Raw genomic sequence first — 14,329 nt, forward strand, 5'->3', positions numbered from 1 at the left:
TCCTGCATTTAGAGACTATTAAGAATTTCTGCTATAAGCTGGGGGCTAATCAGCTGGAAATAACAGAAGAGGAAAAAGTCCTGGGTGTATTGATCAATCACAGGATGATCATGAACCACCAACATGATGTGGCCAGAAAATAGGCAAATATGATCCTATGATGTATGAGGTGAATTACTTTCAGTAGAAATAGGGAGGTATTAATACCATTGAACAAAGCACTAGTAAGATCTCATCTGAAATTCTGGGTACAATTCTGCTCACCCACGTCCAGGAAAGATTAATTCAAACTGGAATAGGTGCAGAGAAAAGCTAGAACGATGATCAGAGGAATGGAGAGTCTTACAAGAGGCGATAGAAAAAGCTTGGCTGTTTAGCCTTGGCTGACAGGGACAGGATTGCTCTCTATAAATACATCAGGGGGATAAAGCGCAGGAGGGGATAAGAGCGATTTAAGCTAAAGGACAGTACTGAACCAAAAGCAAATGGCTATAAATTGGCCATGAATAAATTTAGATGGTAATTAGAAAGTTTCTTACCATCAGAGGGGTGACTTTCTGCAGTCTTCCAATAGGAGTAGTGGGGCAAACAGCTTCTAACTAGTTTTCAGATGGAGCTTGTTAAATTTATAAACAGGATTATACACAGGAGGTCCTTTCCAGTCCTATGTTCGTTCCTATTCCATGCCCCTCCAGATAGCACTATATCCATAACAGCCAAGACAGTCAGGCACAGGAGGGGCACACTCTTGATCAGTGTTCATTGTGCAAGGTTTTTACCAACGTGCAAGGTTTTTAACCATCCACAAGGAAAGCGATCATCTTCCAGGACTGGCTATGTCAGCATTATCTTCTGGAACCAACTGTCTGAAGCATGGTGGATTGATTTAAATCCACCAAGTGGAAAGCCTCAATTTAAATAATTAACTTTAGTCAACTTTTCCATTTGTACTTCAGTTATTTTCTAAAGGTACACTCTCATTTGTTGGTATAACCCAAACAAGGCACACAAGCCGATTTTGAGCGGCACGCTGCCGTGGTCCCGGCCCCCAGCCCCACTCAGCCGCCCCGCCCACTGCTTTCCCTTGCGGGGGCAGGAGGCAGAAGCTTGGTCCTGCAGCAGCCAAGCTTCACCCTCCCCAGCTTCTTCCTTCAGCATGGTGCTTTCCTGCCCCTCCCCCTCTCCTTCCCTGCACCAATCAGCTGATGGCCCTAGCGAGGGGGAGGGGGAAGAGTGGCAGCGTGCACACAGCTCCGAAGAGAAGGCAGAGAAGAGGTAGGGACGGGGCCTTGGGGAAGGGGGTGGAACAGAGCATATCCCTTCCAGCCCCCGCCTTGAGCTGCTCAGGGCAGGGGGCTGGAAGCACCCCTATGAGCTGAGCACCCCAGCCCTCTGCCCTGACCCCCCCCACACCTAGCCTTCTGCCCTGCACCCCCCACACCCCCACTGCCCTCTGCCCTGACCCCTGAACCTCCCCACACACCCAGCCTTCTGCCCTACACCCCCCACACCCCTACTGCCCTGACCCCTGAACCCCCCCCACACACCCCACACCCCTACTTCCCTCTGCCCTGCACCCCCCAGCCCTCTGCCCTCTTCCCTGACCCCTGAACACCGCCCCCCACACCCAGCCTTCTGCCCTGCACCCCCCACACCCCCACTGCCCTGACCCCTGAACCTCCCCACATACCCAGCCTTCTGCCCTACACCCCACACACCCCCACTGCCCTGACCCCTGAACCCCCCCACACACCCAGCCTTCTGCCCTGAACCCCCCACACAACCAGCCCTCTGCCCTGACCCCTGAACCACCCCCACCAGGTCTGGGGTCCCAGCCGCAGGCCCCGCTCAGCCCGCTGCCGGCCTAGGTGAACAGAAACCCAGGCTGGCAGCGAGCTGAGCAGGCTGGCGGCATAAGATCAGCATTTTAATTTAATTTTAAATGAAGCTTCTTAAACATTTTGAAAACCTTGTTTACATACAAAAATAGTTTAGTTATATAATACAGACTTAGGGTACGTCTACACTACGGGACTATTCCGAATTTGCATAAACCGGTTTTGTAAAACAGATTTTATAAAATCGAGTGCGCGCGGCCACACTAAGCACATTAATTCGGTGGTGTGCGTCCGCGGTCCGAGGCTAGCGTCGGTTTCTGGAGCGTTGCACTGTGGGTAGCTATTCCCTAGCTATCCCATAGTTCCCGCAGCCTCCCCCGCCCCTTGGAACTTCCGGGTTCTGTCTGGAGAATTTTTAAAAATGATTCTGAATTTCATCTTCTATAACGGAGCGCTGATAGAACGGATTTGCCTGCCCTTACAGCGATCACGTCCGCATGGTCCATGCTGGAGCTCTTTTTTTATTTTGATTTCGGACTGCATCGCCACCCGTGCTGATCGGAGCTCCACGCTAGGCAAACAGGAAATATTCAAAAGTTCGCGGGGCTTTTCCTGTCTACCTGACCACTGCATCCGAGTTCAGATTGCAGTCCAGAGCGGTCAGTGGTGCACTGTGGGATAGCTCCCGGAGGCCAATACCGTCGATCAGCGGCCACACTAACCCTAATCCGATATGTTAATACCGATATTGGCGCTACTCCTCTCGTTAGGGAGGAGTACAGAAACCAGTTTAAAGAGCCCTTTATATCGATATTAAGGGCCTCTTGGTGTGGACGGGTTGGGCGTTAAATCGGTTTTACGCTCCTAAAACCGATTTAAACGCCTAGTGTAGACCAGGCTTTATAGAACGAGACCTTCTAAAAACGTTAAAATGTATTACCGGCACGCGAAACCTTAAATTAGAGTGAATAAATGAAGACTCAGCACACCACTTCTGAAAGGTTGCCGACCCCCAACAGAACCATTAAAACATGTTGCTTTATAACTAAATAGAACCTTTATACTAGATACAGGTACATATTTTTTGCTAACTAAGAGGGTACACTAACTATAAGCAATTATACAGCTTAATATTTTCAAATTCCTATTATTTGTACATTTTTATTATGTTAGAAAATGGTAAATGATATGTTGTTTCTTTACTAGATAATTAACTTTTTGCTCATAATTTGCATTATGATGGTAACTGGAATTAAACTGAACACATAAAACAGCGTATACAATTTATTTTATTAAACAGACCTTAAATCTTTTGATAAGAGAAGTGTGTGTGTCCAAAATAGATTTCACATTTACAACTAAATGATTTACTAAATAGAGGGATTAACTGTAGCTAGTGAATTAAGCTAATTATTTCAGGTCAGCCTGGGAAAATGTTCAAACATGCCTAAGTGAAAAAAACAGGAGCGTAAATTCCTAGTCTCACGAAAATCGAAGTCCCCTAAATTACTTAAGCTTTATAAATATGGCACAGTAGGTCAGCCTGACTTCAACAGTTAGATTCCCACCCTCCCCCAATTCTTTTTTAAATAGAAAAGCAGGCTTCAACTCACAGCTTTTGAAAGAGGGTCATGGATTCAGCATATTTACTTTTTATTTAAATGTTTTAAGCGATTATAAACAGTTAAGTCCTTAACATAATTTGTATTAAATTCAGATTTCATTTCAAACAGGCTTATTTTAAAAAAGAAAAAAATATAATTTAAAGATCAAAATAAGTCCAATTTAAATTTTAAAAATTGCATTTTTAATTTTTTTTTTAAATTATTGATTTTTATCCATCGGATCTGAAGGATTAAACATCCAATTCCTGGAATTTGAGTTCAAGGTATTTTCCTTCCTTGGAGTTAAGGTAACACTATGAAATGACCCTCCTCCGTACCATGATACTGAATACATTTAGTGTCTGGACCATCCTTAGTGTTAACATTTTCAGCAACTGGTATCTTGGCACCAACTGGCTTCTGGTACAACTGGCCCCTTCATTCCAAGCTTTGGTCACAGGCAGAGTTCCCATATCACCAACTCCATATTCATCCAACCCCTCCTGCCCTGGGACATTGGCTTGGTCATCATTTTACTTGGCTTTGAATAGACTGGCTTTGCTTGCTTCTCCTTTTCACATATCAGGTTCAGTTCTGGGACCAGAGATGTGTAACAGACCTCACTCAATCACATATGAGACATAACTTGAGACCCACCACTCCAAAAGTCCTCATACTTACCTCAGTCCAGATGCTGCTGCTTTTCCTTTAGCACGTGCATCTTTGAACTATCTGAGTTCATGAGTTCTTCTGGGGATGATTTCACTTTCTATGTGACAGCAGAACCCTGGACTAATTGAGTGAGATGAGCACCACTGCCTGGGTTCCTTAAACTAAATGTCATTTTCCCAGAAAGGCATGAAAGAGTACTACTAGATCTTAATCTTCAAGGACTCCTACCCCATTTACAAATATAGCACTCACTATAAGAAAAAAAAGTCACTGATTTCAAAACAGGGAAGTCTTGAAAAGATGCTATGTATACATCAATATTTTTGCAAGCCCTGTATGAGACATATTTCAATACAGTACTTTACTATATATAGCTTCTTCCCTTTCCCACCCCTTCACAAATGCTTTACTCACCAAAAGGACGTTTCACCAAGTCAAGACAGGAGAGATGGTATGCCTTAGTACAAGATTTCCTGTCACACAATACAAGTTGACCTCCATCCCCACAACGGAAACAGTCATCTTCAGATTCTTTCTTTCCCTCACTTTTTGTTTTACGTCTCCGAGTTCTTTTTTTGGTCTTTTTGCCTTTTTCCTCTGAAGAATTAGTGGAAGAATTCTAAAGAAGGAAATTACAAGTTTTAAATCCCAATTTTGAAAAAGAAAAAAAAATGCTCCATAACTCAGAAAAACATTTTTAAAAGTTAAACAGATCTGATCACTTTATCTCTCAAAAATTAAGTTGCAGTACTAGAAAGGGCCAGAGAAGGGAAAGAAGGATGACTGCAGCACGCACGGCTTCATGCTAGAAGAGATTAAGGCAGCTTGGGCTCCCAGTTCCCATATGTTGGCATTAACTGACTTCCTCATGGGCAGTCACAGCAGGTAGGCCAAGGTTTGATTCACTACAGGGCACTGGGATACCCTCTTATCCCCAGATGATATCCTTGCAAAGTCAAAGGTGAGACAACACATTAGCAGGACACTGTGAAGAAGCCTGCCCTTCTGCCACCCATGTGTGCATGTTTGGTGGATAGAGGACTTCAGTCTCTGGGGCTGTCAAGATTTTCTAACAGTACCAAAAGAATACACAGAAAAAATGTTGGAACTATATTTTAGAAAGCAGAAGAGTGACAGCATATAAAATAAATGATATCAAGAAACTACATAATCCTTTCCAAATTATAAAATCAAGAGGAGCACTCAATATTAAAAAGGCAAGAAAAATAAAATGGATTTAAAATATTCTAAACGTTCTTATATATTTGATGCAATAGCCTAGAAACCTAGCCCGTGAGTTTGCCAACTAATTGTATGTTGTATAAAAATATTTTTAAACAGTCACTTGAATTAAGGAGAACATCTGCAGTTATGCTAGCTATAAAAAAATGTTATAACAGCCTCAAATTTTAAAGCAAAAATGGTCAATTTTATAATCTGATCTGCTAAATCTAGGTCATGGAACCTCATCCATTAATTCCTGCATCAAGCCCATTAACATCTGGTTGAGTTAGGGCATATATCTTTTAAAAAGACATCCAATCTCGATCTAAAGACTTCAAGGGATAGAAATCCACCACATTCCAAGATGTGTTTTTCCAGTGGTTTATTATCAGTTAAAAATTTGTGCCTTATTTCCAGTCTGAATGTATGTAGCTTCAACTTCTAGCCACTGAATCTTGTTATGCCTTTAACTTAAAGACTCCTCTACTATTAGAAATCGCCTCCACTCAGACTATGATCAAGTCGCCTATAAATCTTCTCTTTGATAAACTAAATAGACCAAGCTTATTTTAGTCTCTCACTGTAGAGGTTTTCCAGACCTCAAATCATTCTTATAGTTCTTTCCTGATACTCTTCCAGTTTTTCAAAATGTTTTTGAAGAGAGGACATCAGAAATTGACACATTATTCCATGGTCTCACTGATGCTGTACACAAAGGTAATACTGCATCTCTACTGGATATTCCCCAGATTATACATCCAAGGATCAAATTTATTGTCAGTCACAGCATCACACTGAGAGCCCACGTTCAGATGGTTATCTCCCATGAGTGACTTACCGTATATACTCGTTCATAAGCTGAATTTTTTTTTTTAGTAAAAAAGGATAGCACCAGAGAAGGGGGTCAGCTTATGAACGGGTATAGAGAGGGAGAGGTGGGACACAGCCCCCCCCCCGACAGAGGGAGCAAGGAGAGGCAGCACAGCCAGCAGAGCCAGAAGGGAAGAGGCAGGGCCAGAGTCTCTCCACTTCTGGCCACACTGCTCTCCCCCCAGCCTCCAAAGCAGCTGCAGCTCCATGGCTGCCACTCGCCCCCCCCCGAGCACGCTGCAGCCGTGCCACCCGTCCCAGCCCACTGGAACACGCTGCGGCCATGCTGCCTGGTCTGGCCCACCGGAGCAGGCTGCAGCCGCGCTGCCCAGCCTGTCAGAGCAGCTCCAGCCAGGTCAGAGATATCCTCTCCTGGCCCTCCTCAGATAAGGTGGGAAGGGATGGGATGGCGAGAGTGTGGAGGTCCCGGGCTAGGGGTGGGGTCATGTGGGGGGGGGGTCACAGGGGTTACTCCCTGACTCCCAGCTTCTCTCCCCCCCTAAAAAAAATTTCCCCACCGGTTGCTGTCCCAGCCTGTCAGGGTAAGCAGCTGGCGCATTGGGACACTTTGTGCCTGCAGATGCTTGAGGTAAACAAACCATCTCGGTCTCCCAGCAGTTTATCCTGATGGCCCGGGAGCCAAAGTTTGCTCACCCCAGAATTATAAGGTCGGTGTATGAACGCGTTATAAAAAATTTCTATTTTTACTTTTCCATCTTGGGGGGTCGGCTTATAAACGAACCGGTTTATGATCAAGTATATACGGTACATATTTTGATCCTGACTGTACATATAACCTAGCATTTGGCTGCATTAAAACACATTCAAATAAGCCCACCTTACCAAGCAAGCCAGAAAGCTTGCTAAAACTGACCTGTGATGTTTAATTTCTGCAGGGTTCTGTGTATGAGCTGATCACAAGGCTGGAGTGAAAAAACCCTTCTGAAAAGGTATAATTTGGGGCATTGTGGAGGTTTTACATCCTCCCTCTTAAGCGTCTAGCATTGAGTAGTATCAAGGACCAAATATTAGACAATAGCCTCTCCATAGTTAAGGATGAAACTTTCTTTCCTTTAGGAGCTTGATTTTCTCCTTCCTCTGCCATTTCCCCAAAAAAACACAATACAGGTTATTTTCATTTCATTTTTGCATGTGGCCTGTGCCCAGATTACAATTTTTGACCAAATTTGAGGTGATTAAGAGGTCATTCCTGTATATAGTACAGGAAAAACACAGATGTCAGTTATATTTCAAATACTTCAAAACTGCTTGTTTCAAAAGGTTCATATGGGCTTTAATCGAAAGAACTTTGAGAAATCTAACGTACAAAATTATAATTTTTCAGAGGCAGAAGTACTGGTAAACTATAATGTCAGAATGGCCTGTTGGGCTATGGTGGACTTTAAAAAGGGGCCAAGCAACTACTAGAGACTTAGCTTTCATTTTAAGAAAGAAAGTCTATTGTTTTTGCTTTATGAAGATAAATTTCAAAATGTGAACTGACGTGGGAAACGTGTTGCAGTGTTTTTAAAATAAGAAAAAACAAAGTCACAATCTTCTTTTTCCCTCACTCACTGTGCTCTTGCCAGTTCCTCAGTCATCAGTAGCCTCAGCTCTTAGCTCAATTTCTGACTGCTTCTAAAATACTTTCCTTTCTGCCACACTCTAAAGGAACATGCAACAGTGGAAGGCTATTCACTGTGTCTCCTCCTACCTATGTTTTCCACTTGATTTCAGGATCTAATGACAGCTGGTCTACCAATGCCTCTCCCCTAACAGCTGAGCCAACTCAGCTTTTCCCCACTTCTCCATAGAGCAGTGGTTCCCAATAACAACCTGTGAACCCCTTTCAATAAAATGTCAAGTCTTGCAAACCTCCACCTAAAAATGAATATTTCCAGGGATTTTCTCCTTTACCTGAGTATAAATTAAAAAAGCAGTGATCTTGGAAATATAAAATTTGTTTTTATGACATGCTTATTACACACTATTTATTATTAATTATTATTTATCATTACAGTATTTTTATTACATTATGAAAACGGCAACACTCTTCCAAGATCTCACTTTCATAGCTTGTATCACTTTGAATAAGCCTGTTATAAGACAAGATTCCTATGTTTCATCAGGGAGTATAAGATGTGAAACAGCATAAAGGTATTTAAGAAGCCAACTCAAAGAGTTCCTCCTACACAAGCATTCAGGTCTTGAGCAGTCCAGGCAAACAACGCACATTACAACAAAGCTTAAAACTTGTTTTTAAAATTATTATGAAGAACAATACTAGCTGCCTATTTAATTTTAAAAACAGCAAATAATATCCACCTCCCTTTCCATTTCTTATACGGAGTCTTGAAGTTTAAATCTCCTCAGTGTGATAGAGATGCTTGCTTTGATCTGCTTAGCTCTTGGAAGTCCAGGGGCTCTGGGCTGCTGGCCCCATGCAGCCTGGAGTCCCTAGAGACAGCTCTGTCCACCATTAGGGATTTTTTCCCCCAAGAACTCCCTGTAACATTTCGCAAACCCCCAGGGGTTCATGAACCCTAGTCTGGGAACCACGGCCATAGAGAGACGTTAACTTTTACCAAGGGGATGTCTCCTGATAAAATTCCAGGGTGCTTAGAAAGTTTTGAGGAAACTCCCTCAGGAAATCAGTCTTTGTGCCACATTTTTTAGGATGTGTGGGGAGAAAGAGAGATGACAGAGGGAGCGATTCTCTTATCCAACAGCAAAATCTTTTAGTCTTTCCCTGTCTTCAGCACCCTACAAAGGGGAGGCAAGCAGCAGCAGAAAAAAGACGGTTACTCACCTTTGTAACTATTGTTCTTCGAGATGTGTTGCTCATATCCATTCCAATTAGGTGTGCGCGTGCCGCGTGCACGTTCGTTGGAAGATTTTTACCCTAGCAACACTTGGTGGGTCGGCTGGGCGCCCCCTGGAGTGGTGCCGCCATGGCGCCGGATATATACCCCTGCCGACCCAACCGCCCCTCAGTTCCTTCTTGCCGGTTACTCCGACAGTGGGGAAGGAGGGCGGGTTTGGAATGGATAGGAGCAACACATTTCGAAGAACAACAGTTACAAAGGTGAGTAACCATCTTTTCTTCTTCGAGTGCTTGCTCATATCGATTCTAATTAGGTTATTCCCAAGCCTTACCTAGGCGATGGGGTCGGAGTGAGATGTTGCAGAATGTAAAACTGCTGAGCCAAAGACTGCATCATCTCTGGACTGTTGAACGAGAGCATAATGTGAGGCAAAGGTGTGGACCGAAGACCAGGTAGCTGCGCGACATATCTCCTGGATAGGTACACGAGCCATGAAGCCTGAGCCCTGGTAGAATGCGCGGTGATGTGGCTTGGAGAAATATGAGCCAAATCATAGCAAGTGCAGATGCACACCGTCACCCAAGATGAGATCCTCTGAGAGGAAACAGATAGGCCTTTCATTCGGTCTGCTATTGCGACAAAGTGTTGGGGCGTTTTCCGAAAGGATTTTGTCCGCTCGATATAAAAAGCGAGCGCTCTACGGACGTCCAGGGAGTGCAACTGATGCTCCCGTCGTGTTGAGTGTGACTTCGGGAAGAAGACCGGGAAAAAGATGTCCTGGTTAACATGAAAGGCTGAAACCACCTTAGGGAGGAATGCCGGGTGTGGTTGCAACTGCACCTTGTCCTTGTGGAACACAGTGTACGGCGGGTCTACCGTAAGAGCCCTAAGCTCCGAGACTCGTCTGGCCGATGTAATGGCTACAAGGAAAGCTGTCTTCCAAGACAGGTAGAGTAGCGAGCAGGTTGCTAACGGCTCAAATGGGGGAGACATAAGTCTGGTTAAGACCAGGTTGAGGTCCCAGGTCGGGGCTGGGCGGCGTACTTAGGGGTATAAGCGCTCCAAGCCCTTGAGGAACCTCAAAACAATAGGGTGTGAAAACACGGAACGGCCACCTTCCCCTGCGTGGAAGGTAGAGATGGTTGCCAGGTGTACCCTCAGTGATGATACTGCTAGGCCCTGCTGTTTGAGAGACCAGAGGTAGTCCAAAATAGAGGGGATCAAGACCTCAGTGGGAGTAAGATTATGCGTTTCGCACCAGCAGGAGAAACGCTTCCACTTGGTCAGATACGTTGACCGGGTGGAAGGTTTTCTGCTACCCAGGAGAACTTGTTGTACTGATACAGAGCAACGCAGCAGCCATGCCGTGAGGTGAAGGGCCTGCAGATCCGGGTGGCGAAGTCTGCCGTGGTCCTGAGTTATGAGGTCTGGGTGGAGTGGCAGGGTAATTGGCTATCGACAGGTCGAGCAACGTGGTGAACCAGTGCTGCCTGGGCCACGCTGGAGCGATCAGGATGAGGTGCGCTCTGTCCCTGCGGAGTTTTAGCAGGACCCTGTGAACCAGCGGGAACGGTGGGAAGGCATAAAGGAGCTGGCCCTTCCATGGCATCAGGAAAGCATCCGAGATCGATCCTGGGGAGAGACCTTGGAAGGAGCAGAACATCTGGCATTTCCTGTTCGCGCGGGAAGCGAACAGGTCTAAGTGGGGAAATCCCCAGTTCTGGAAAACAGAATGAATAACGTCTGGGCGGATCGACCATTCGTGAGACAGGAAGGACCTGCTGAGTCGATCCGCCAGTGTTCCGAACCCCTGGGAGAAAGGATGCTACCTGGTCTATCAAGTGGGCTATGCAAAAGTCCCAGAATTGGATGGCCTCCTGACAAAGGGGCGAGGATCGTGTCCCTCCCTGTTTGTTTATGTAGTACATGGCCGTTGTGTTGTCTGTAAACACTGAGACACAACGGCCCTGTAACTGATGCTGGAACGCCTGGCACGCCAGGCAGACTGCTCTCAGTTCTCGGACATTTATGTGTAATGTCAGCTCCTGAGGTGACCAGAGGCCTTGAGTACGAATGTGTCCGAGGTGAGCACCCCAGCTGAGAGATGACGCATCCGTCGTCAGGGACATTGAGGGCTGGGGCGGATGGAACGGCAGCCCTGTACACACCAGGGAGGGAGTTAGCCACCAGTCTAGGGAGCCTAGGGTGCTCGGGGGAATGGTGACTATCGTGTGTATTGGGTCCCTGCCGGGGTGGTATACCAAGTTGAGCCAAACTTGTAGAGGGCAGAAGCGGAGCCTGGTGTATTTGGTTACGAACGTGCAGGCAGCCATATGACCCAGGAGACCGAGACAAGTGCGAGCCGAGGTCGTCGGGAAATTCTGTAGACCTCGGATGATTGTTGCCATCGCCTGAAAGCGTGGCTGTGGTAAGCAGGCTCTGGCTAGATTGGAGTCCAGGATAGCTCCTATGAAGTCTAACCTCTGCGTGGGAACCAGAGTGGATATTTCCACATTGATCATCAGGCCTAGGCGGGTGAATAGGTCCTTGACGATGCCCACATGCTGAGTGACTTGTGTCTTGGAGGCCCCTCAGATGAGCCAATCGTCCAGATACGGAAAAACGTGTATCCGACGTCGGTGGAGGTAGGCGGCGACTACGGCCATACACTTTGTAAATACCCTTGGGGCAGGACCGTAAACTGGAAGTGCTGACGGTTGGCTACGAAGTGGAGGAATCTCCTGTGCGGAGGAAAAATGGCGATGTGAAAGTATGCGTCCTTCATATCGAGGGCGGCATACCAGTCTCCAGGATCCAAGGACGGGATAATGGTCCCCAGGGATACCATGCGGAACTTCAACTTTATCATAAACTGGTTGAGTCCTCGCAGGTCTAGGATAGGTCTGAGACCTCCCTTCGACTTGGGGATTAGGAAATAACGTGAGTAAAACCCCTTGCGCCTTTCATCCATTGGTACCTCCTCTATAGCTCCCATGGCGAGGAGCGTCCGCACCTCTTGTAAGAGGAATTGCTCATGAGAGGGGTCCCTGAAGAGGGACGGGGTTGGAGGGTGGGAGGGCGGGATTGAAATAAATTGGAGGTGGTACCCATACTCCACCGTGCATACACTATAACTATAAAACTTTGAACTATATACACAAAGAAATAACTAGAGAACTATGAGTAGCTAGGGAGGTGGAAGTCAGTAAAACCGCACTCCACTGTTCCAACGACCGACACGGGCGGTAAGAAGGAATTGAGGAGCGGTTGGGTCGGCAGGGGTATATATCCGGCGCCATGGCGGCGCCACTCCAGGGGGCATCCAGCCGACCCACCGAGTGTTGCTAGGGTAAAAATATTTTGACGAATGTGCACGTGGCGCGCGCACACCTAATTGGAATCGATATGAGCAAGCACTTGAAGAAGAACTCACCAGTCCCACTGGATGGCAACTTAATGTTCACACCTTCCCATGAAGGAAGTGGACAGCATAATGTGTGTACATGTACACACATACACCCCCTTCAGAAAGGGGAAGGGATATATGGTACCATTTCCTTCCATAGCACTTGCTATGGATCTCAGGAGTAGACATCTGATAGTTTTTAGAGGATGTTACTTTATTTGCTAAAGTTTTCATACAATATAACCCCCCTCCAACGGTCACATACTCAAACATACATAATCCCACATATATTTTTGAATACTTACAATATTTTTAACTTAATTTTAGTTTTGAAGGATACTACTTTTAAATTCAGACTACACTTTACATACCTTTGGTCTATCCCCAAGAAATCCACTGCAGTTTGGGGCACCACATTTACAGACAGTTTTTTCATTGCCCAGACAGTCAAGGTTGTAGTTAAAAGTTAGCTCTGTCCCTGAACAAAAGATAAGAGACTGTTTATCATTTCCCTTTAATGAATGTGAAATACAGGATAACAAAAATACATCAACAGTTAAGACACAAGTAAATGTTCCACTCTGCTTCTCCCCTTTAATGTCTGGCCTCTGATCATCTATCTTATTTTTTCCTCTGTATAGTTCACAAACATTGATCATGACTAGGTAGATGTCCAGTACAGACTTCTAATATTTATCTTATTCAATGATACGTTTTATATAAATTGATTTGAAACCATCTATGTGTGTACACAGCTGGCCTATGTAAACATGTTTTTATTACTGTTTGCTACATCCTCCCTTCCCCACTCTGATTGTTACACCCACATGCTAAATCTTGTCTCAAAGAACGAAATTCTATTTAAGACAAGGACCATCTTTTGCTATGTATTGGTAAAAGAGCACATCACAGTGGGACCCCAATATTAAATGGGGCCTGTAAGAGCTACCATGATACACATAAGCAATAATAAAAAAAAGCATCCTTTTCTAGGGTTGTCTAAGGCTCAATAATAAAGATGAGCTTATTAAAGGAAATGCATGAATCCACATTCTCTTCTCTAAGAAGAGAAAACAAACTGAGCTCCCCGAAGAACACTTTACTGAATTTAATCAGTTAAATCAAACCATAACTGTCTCACATCAAGTCTCATTTGACAGAAATTCAAAGATTTATGTAGCAGTAGGTTTAAACTTCATGTATTAAAACACAAACATACAAACCTGCAGGAATATCACACACAGCGAACAGGCCTACACGAGTATCTCCATTCACTGTCCATTTTAGAGTCTCACAATTTGGTTGGCAGCTGTGATTCATAAAACGAGAATAGTTTCCTTTGGGGCCAGCATCAATAATACGGTCCTGGAAATTAGAAGAGTAATAAAATGAAATTTTATTCATCAGAAGAAATTACGTAAGTTATTTTAAAGTGTCATGTAATTTTTGAAGGATATGAATGCTCTTTTCAGCCAAAAGCATGCAAACATGTCAACTTTACATGTTGTACTGAAAACTGTTGTGTCTCACAAACTGGGATGAGACACTCCCAAAGCAATACTCATGATCTCGCTCACATTTTTCCAACATCTATCACAGTCACATGGCAGGATAGGTTTGCTTGTGAGCATGCTGGTTTAGACAGGCAAAAGCTTCAAAAAATAAAAACCAAATTAATCAATTTACTTTTAACTCTGTGTTTGAAACACTTATGTTTTGAAAATACCGTATTAAATAATATTTGTCAATTCACCATTTGTTTGCAGGCATTACAAGTTCCTCACACTTCTTAAAAAAAATTATCCTTGTCCAAGCCAAAAAAAGTGTTTAGTAAATTGTCTTTAAGCAACTGCATCCTTACATCCCGTGCGCTTTTAATTTCCACAGCGC

At 44.7% G+C, this 14,329-nt stretch overlaps 1 protein-coding gene across 3 annotated transcripts in view; it reads right to left on the minus strand.

The window, feature by feature from the left end:
• The window catches only part of NSD2 (nuclear receptor binding SET domain protein 2), a 175,762-nt gene that overhangs the window by 5,493 nt on the left and 155,940 nt on the right, over window positions 1-14,329 (minus strand). For all 3 annotated transcript variants that reach the window (XM_045019541.1, XM_045019540.1, XM_045019542.1), the window contains exons 20-22: window positions 13,663-13,804; window positions 12,811-12,917; window positions 4,529-4,733 (exon numbers count right to left, since the gene is read on the minus strand). In XM_045019541.1, the coding sequence (XP_044875476.1) occupies window positions 4,529-4,733; window positions 12,811-12,917; window positions 13,663-13,804 (454 nt within the window). The remainder of the gene's footprint in view (window positions 1-4,528; window positions 4,734-12,810; window positions 12,918-13,662; window positions 13,805-14,329) is intronic.

This window comes from Mauremys mutica, chromosome 5 (assembly GCF_020497125.1).
Source record: "Mauremys mutica isolate MM-2020 ecotype Southern chromosome 5, ASM2049712v1, whole genome shotgun sequence".
In the NCBI taxonomy this organism is placed as follows: Eukaryota; Metazoa; Chordata; order Testudines; family Geoemydidae; genus Mauremys; species Mauremys mutica.